General features: G+C 38.1%; 3 protein-coding genes across 3 annotated transcripts; 1 reads left to right on the top strand and 2 right to left on the bottom strand.

Moving 5' to 3' along the window:
• her15.2 (hairy and enhancer of split-related 15, tandem duplicate 2) lies at positions 1-990 on the bottom strand. Its single transcript, XM_017450018.3, has 2 exons — positions 861-990; positions 1-749 (listed from the first exon to the last, which is right to left on the bottom strand). The coding sequence occupies exons 1-2, from the start codon at positions 921-923 to the stop codon at positions 342-344; spliced, it is 471 nt and encodes a 156-aa protein (XP_017305507.1). The 5' UTR covers positions 924-990; the 3' UTR covers positions 1-341.
• A 653-nt stretch (positions 991-1,643) lies between these two features.
• LOC108254743 (transcription factor HES-5) lies at positions 1,644-4,120 on the top strand. Its single transcript, XM_017450017.2, has 2 exons — positions 1,644-2,354; positions 3,199-4,120. The coding sequence occupies exons 1-2, from the start codon at positions 2,301-2,303 to the stop codon at positions 3,616-3,618; spliced, it is 474 nt and encodes a 157-aa protein (XP_017305506.1). The 5' UTR covers positions 1,644-2,300; the 3' UTR covers positions 3,619-4,120.
• A 309-nt stretch (positions 4,121-4,429) lies between these two features.
• On the bottom strand, positions 4,430-5,774 carry LOC108254740 (transcription factor HES-5). Its single transcript, XM_017450014.3, has 2 exons — positions 5,644-5,774; positions 4,430-5,537 (listed from the first exon to the last, which is right to left on the bottom strand). Exons 1-2 carry the CDS (start codon positions 5,764-5,766, stop codon positions 5,130-5,132), a joined length of 531 nt encoding a protein of 176 aa, XP_017305503.1. The 5' UTR covers positions 5,767-5,774; the 3' UTR covers positions 4,430-5,129.
• Between the last annotated feature and the right edge of the window lie 347 nt (positions 5,775-6,121).

The raw sequence follows: 6,121 nt of genomic DNA, 5'->3' as shown, positions 1-6,121 counted from the left end.
TTTAAGGCAACATGTAAAAATGAAATACATATTCAAAACTTTTATTAAAAAAGGTAACAAATACAATCAATTAGAATAATTTAATAAATAAAACTTCACTGGAGTTAAGATAAACAAAAAAAAAATGTGTAAGTCTTCAATATGAAGAGTAATAACATGGGTTAATTGATAACCTTGCCCAACCCATAGGGAGGACATATAATAAACATACTTTTAAGAATTCTGATCAAAACCCAACATGAGAAAATGATCTGAATCACTGGAATGGAAAATACACTCCTACTTAGCGATGGTAAAACTACCATTTGGTTGACATGAGAGAGTCTCTGTGCTCAGTGTCCCTACCAAGGCCTCCACACAGCTCTGTTTACATTGATGTCCTGCTTGACAGGAGCCTGGTGGGTCTGGGAGGAACGTGGAGACACTGGGAAATCTTTCTGTGTTCTCCGGGCTTCTTGACAGCGGTTGAGATGCTGAAGCGTCATGTCCAGTTTGGAGTTGTCAGACAGGAAGTTCACGGTCTCCTTCCAGCACTGAGAGTAACCGTCACAGTGAGCTTTCTGAGGCGCTGAGATCTGGCTTTGCAGCTGCTGCTTCAGGAAGATGACAGTCATCTCCAGAATGTCAGCTTTCTCCAGCTTGGTGTTGGGGTCTTGCTGGTGGAATTCTTTCTCCAGCATCACCTTAAGCTGCTCAATGCAGTTGTTGATACGATCACGGCGCATTTTTTCCACCGCTGGTTTTCGTAGCTAAAAAACGAAAGAGGAATTCTCTTAGCAACTTGTTCACTTTGTAAAAATGGAACATTTTCAAAAGCGATAAGATTAAGTAGTTGAATATACAGTAGTAGAGATACTCACTTTATGTTTTTCCTTGTTGGAAAGCTTTGAGTAGTCAGCAGAATTCATGTACGCAGGAGCCATTGTTTCAGAAGGAGAGCTTGTGCTTCTCTGAGGAGAGCGAGTTAGATGTGGTCTGTAGTGAGGATCCCTCTCTGCCCTATTTATAGGAGTGCATTAGCATTACAAAGGCATGAGTCCCAGGCAGGATTAGGTTTCCCACACTCAGAGGCCAGTGGGTGCGGTGTCCTCGACAAATCAAATCAAGTCATTCAGGCTTCCATTAGTCAATCAATATTTAGTCAATACATATTATGCTACATCAGCATCTATCAATTTAATACGTAGGATGACAGTTAAATATTTAACATTGAAATATTTTAAATAACATTTAAATATAATGGATTATAAATGAATGTTATAATGTTGCCAAACTAAACACCTGATTTTCACAATAATTAATAAATATTTTGAAAGTAGCTATTCATTGACCCATAAAATGATTCTCCCATTCGTTTAAATAAATGTTTAAATAGACATTTTAATGAAATGAAATGTTTAGATAGAAATATCAGCTTTAACCTTTTTGGGAGCTTTTTACAAAACCTGCAGCTAAAAGGTTCCCCCATTGGTTAGTGAAGGGTTAGGGCTCAGGTTAGATGTAGGTGTAGATATAGCTTTAATCAGGTGCATTAATATTGATGTCAGTGCATGTTCCTCACAAGGACAGTAAGACCTTACTTACTATCCGTGTGTGTGTGTGTGTGTGTGTGTGCGCGCGTGTGTGTGTGTGTGCACTGAACCTATAGAGAGGGAAAAGAGTTATGGAATACCTTTAACCAATAAATAGTTCCTTTACCAAAGCAGATTCCAGTTATGTCTGTTTAATTTTCAGGTGTATAAGGTGTAATGCTAACCATGCCTGAGACAGCACGCGCGGCTGATAAAGTACAGCACGTTCATTAAAGCACGTGATTAACTTCGTTTAAAGCTTGATTCAAGGTTGCTCAAAACATTTTGATAGTCGATGCAGGAAGGAATGAGAATGAGAAAACGGCTCGGGTTTCAAAGCAAAGACAAGGCCATTACAACCTGCAGGATCAAAGGCAGGGTGAAGTGAAGCGTGGCTAGGAGACTTTACTTCTTCACGCCTTCATGGCGAACTTGTGAGCGCAACATGGCGTCAAAGCAGGTGTTACAGGCACACTTTTAACACTTTATAGCGGCCCGTGTCGGTTTCCCATCGTGGGAGAGGAAGTAGCTACAACACAAGACATCACTGCGGTGTTTTTGTTCTCCTTTAATTATCCGTCGGCATGGGAAGAAACCTAGTCTCCTGTTTCTGGGGTCGTTATTTTGGGTATAAATACAGACTCACGTGCATGCACTGTCGTTTTTGTTTTTGTTTTTGTTTTTTTGTCTGCACACCTTTTGCGGTTTGTTTTGTAGACTTTGAATGAAATGCAACCCATTTGTACAAATGTGGATCTTGCACGTGCGAGGACAGAAAACAAAGTAAGTAGAGAAGACTGAAAAGCTGACATTATTATTATTATTATTATTATTATTATTATTATTATTATTATTATTATTATGTAGATAAATTGTAGATAGATATGTTTTTCTCATCTGGACAAAACAGGGACAGGAACACGTGCACACAGTTCATGCACCTGATTTCATGCAATAAATGCGCAAAAGATAAATAAATTGGTGCCGCAGTTTTCCTCGTGCAACAAGGAAATATATATATATATATATATATATATATATATATATATATATATATATATATATATATATATATATAATTTAAAGAGAAATTCTTTTTTATATTCTACTGATTCCTTCGTGGGCCTGGTTTTGAAATTGACCATAGATGTATGATGATTACCGTGCATTTTAAAAGAAATCTAGCTAAGACACCATGTTTTTGTGTATGTGCTAAGAAGCCTTACAGAAATGTAACATAACGTGAATAATCAACGATGTTATTTTTCACGCGTTTTTCATGTGTATTACATGTGTTTTCACGTGATAATTTTTCACATATAGGGCACGTGGAATCATTATTTAGATTTAAAAAAATTGTTCTTGTAGGAGTCATTTTTCTCACGTGAACACACATTGTTCACATGACTTGAGTTCATGTGTGCAGTTTTAGAATGCAATAACTTTTTTTTTTTCAGCTCATATTACTCATGTAAATGAGTAATTACATGTGAATTCACATTCACAATACATGTAATTCACATTACGTGTGAAAAAACGTTTAATTGTCTGTGATGTTTTTGTAAGGGAATGCATTTCCATTCCAAGTCAAAAGTGTCCTAATTTTTTCCCCATTTCTCCATCTTAGCTTCGCAAAATCCAGGCAGAGAAAACGCGCCGAGACCGAATCAACAGCAGCATCGAGCAGCTTAGGATGATTTTCTGTCCCATCATGCAGATAACTGAAGAGCAGGCAGTCAAACTGGAGAAAGCCGACATTTTAGAGATGGCTGTGACGTTGCTCAGGCAGAAGGCGGGTTTGCGTGCAAATTCAAGTTTTGCACGTGGCTTCTCTCAGTGTTTGCATGAGATGTTGCGCCATGTGTCCCTGCACGCTCCCCTGCCACCCAAAGACCGAGAAGAAATCAAACGTTTCTATGTGCTGCAGAGGATGAGCCTGAGGCTGGGCTTGATGTTACTAACTCAGAACCATCTTTCTCACAGATCACCAAAACGAACAGCATCCAGGAACCGAGTGGCACTGTGGAGACCATGGAAGAAAAACTGATGGTGTGCGGTCCAGCAATTTTATTTATCACTCTTAACATCTTATAGCAATTTAGTGTTTTTATTTTTGTTGTTGCTTTGTAATTTTGTGCAACATTTGCATGTACTGTAACTAATCTAGTTTTATGTTACTTAATTTGTGTACAGTGTACACAACAGGATCTCAACCCTGGTCCTGGTGTACCCCCTGCACATTTTACTGTTCTCTCTGCTCCCAGCACACCCACTTCAACCTTATCAGCCAATTACCAGCTTTTCCTGAGTTGAATCTTGTGTGTTCGAACACTAAAATATGCAGCACAGGGTGTACTCCAAGACCACAGTTGGGAACCTGTGTTGTATGACAAAAAAGTGTCCTTTTTTTTCCGGATGATGTTATTGTCTTTTGTGAAGGCGTGTGCTATGATTCAAACCCCAACTATCAAATTCAACATGGATCTTTTCTTTTGGTATCATGTTGTAATTGAAATCACTTAATAAACATTCCAGGTATTTAAGTTTAACCATTGGCTTGAACCATTTTTTTAACCTAGCAGAAAAAAGTCTGTGTTATGAGGTTTTAAGTTACACGAAATTAAATATGAAATGGTCATTCATCAGACTATTTTATCCACGTACGTAAGAATAATATAAGATGAGCTATTGAGAGTTAATGTCCCTACACTAACTGTATTTATGAGCAACCTTTAGTGTTATTTATACTAAAGCATCTTATTTAGTAATTACTGAATGATTAATAGGAGAGGTATGTAATTAGGAGAATAATGCATGTGAGTCTGAACCCATCCACAGTTAAATTATTTATTCTCTTTCCCAAATAACCATCAATACAAACCATGCAGTACAGACAAAATACATTGATAGAGTACAATACATTGTTGCAATGTCATCTACTTCAAATTTTGAGTTTAGTTATACAATTATAAAGAAATAAACCTTTTATAAAAGGTTTACATACATTTTCAGGGGTCAAAACAAGAACCACACCATGAAAGTACTACGGAGTACTCATGGAGTATATAATTCAGCATAAAGCACAATTTTTGTACAAAGTAGATTCCCAGATGAGGAGAAAGATGCCATAATTTCTTAAAACAGTAATCCATGTTAATATAAAGCAAATAATCTTGCAGTTAGCAGATTAGTATATATTTTACTGCCAAAGTAATTTTCAGTGGTCATTTAAAACAATAACCATATTGTGCTTAAAAAACATATATAGTATTTCTATAAATTAATTGAATAAGGCACTCATAGAGTATATAATATCAGTGTAAAACACATTTTTAACAAAGTAAATTGTAAGTAGATGATATACATATAAATGTATATTATATACAGCAAACAATCGACACTTTTAAAAAGCAGGTTAAAAACTAATGTATGACATGTATGACTTTTTTTATGAGAAAAACATTTCTTCAAAAACTGGTGGAAAGGTTTTTGCCATAAAACAATAACAATAAAGTCCACATAGACTTGTGTTTTCTGCTTTGAGTCTTGATCTTCCCTTTACCAGGGCCTCCAGAGGGAGCTCTTAAACGAACTCTTCTCTTTGCTGATGATCAGCGGATGCAGGACACTTTCCCTCCTGATCTCGTATGAAGATGGCTGAAGTGTCTGGAAGTGGTTCAGCAGTTTTCTCTGGCTCTGTGTCTTCACCTCTTCTTTGGATAGGAAGTGGACAACATCATGGACACATCTGAAAAAGCCTTGATTGACAGCTGCTGAGTTGGAGGATAATGCAGGATGCTGCTCCTGTTGTCTCAGGAAGCTGACTGTCAACTCCAGGATATCTGCTTTCTCCAGTTTGGAGTCAGGCTGCTGGTTGAGGAACTCTGGAGCCAGGAGAGACTTCAGCTGCTCAATGCTGCTGTTGATACGATCTCTGCGCATCTTCTCCACCAACGGCTTCCTCAGCTGCAAAAAACAAAGAGAGAACATTTAGCCATCTTGAACTATAAAGAGCTATTAAGTAGAAAGCAGGTAAATATAAATATTGAAAGGAAACAGGTTCTTAATTTACCTTGTTGTTTAGAGGTAGGTGCTCGTTTGAGATGGTCATTGCAGAAGTGATGGTTGGTGCCATGGCTGTGTCTCTGTGCTGTAGATCTCTCTGTGTAGAGAGTGTGATTTGTACTGGCTGCATCTCCTCTATTTATACTCCCAAATCTCCATATGAATGTGTGAGTCTTGGGCTTGTTGGAGTTTCTCACAGTTTGGAGCCAGTTTGAGAGCTTGGACACACAATGAGGAATGTAGGGCTGCCACATGCTCAGTGTTCTTCTAGCAGAGGACAATGTCCATGTCTCAGGGGAGCAGGTGGAGGGGTGGGGTGATGGAGATGGATTCACAGAACACTGTGTGAATCTGGGAAAGTAGTGGCCCTGTAAAGAGAGCAGATCTGCTGCCTGGTGTTGGGATCAATGTCACTGACAGAGCACACGCTCACCTTGTATGTTCCAAAGTTTATCTAATCATTTTCTTTGCTATGACACTGAATG

This window comes from Ictalurus punctatus, chromosome 21 (genome assembly GCF_001660625.3).
Source record: "Ictalurus punctatus breed USDA103 chromosome 21, Coco_2.0, whole genome shotgun sequence".
In the NCBI taxonomy this organism is placed as follows: domain Eukaryota; kingdom Metazoa; phylum Chordata; class Actinopteri; order Siluriformes; family Ictaluridae; genus Ictalurus; species Ictalurus punctatus.
The sequence above is the reverse complement of the archived record's forward strand: the minus strand, read 5'-3'. Positions and strand labels throughout refer to the sequence as shown.

Bases quoted from the DNA above. Each gene is read 5' to 3' on its own strand.
- LOC108254743 (XM_017450017.2), top strand. From the start codon at position 2,301: ATGCAACCCATTTGTACAAATGTGGATCTTGCACGTGCGAGGACAGAA. The intron at 2,355-3,198 runs GTAAGTAGAGAA...TCTCCATCTTAG, and splicing joins GTGCGAGGACAGAAAACAAA to CTTCGCAAAATCCAGGCAGA.
- her15.2 (XM_017450018.3), bottom strand. From the start codon at position 923: ATGGCTCCTGCGTACATGAATTCTGCTGACTACTCAAAGCTTTCCAAC. The intron at 750-860 runs GTGAGTATCTCT...TTCGTTTTTTAG, and splicing joins CCAACAAGGAAAAACATAAA to CTACGAAAACCAGCGGTGGA.
- LOC108254740 (XM_017450014.3), bottom strand. From the start codon at position 5,766: ATGCAGCCAGTACAAATCACACTCTCTACACAGAGAGATCTACAGCAC. The intron at 5,538-5,643 runs GTAAATTAAGAA...TGTTTTTTGCAG, and splicing joins ACCTACCTCTAAACAACAAG to CTGAGGAAGCCGTTGGTGGA.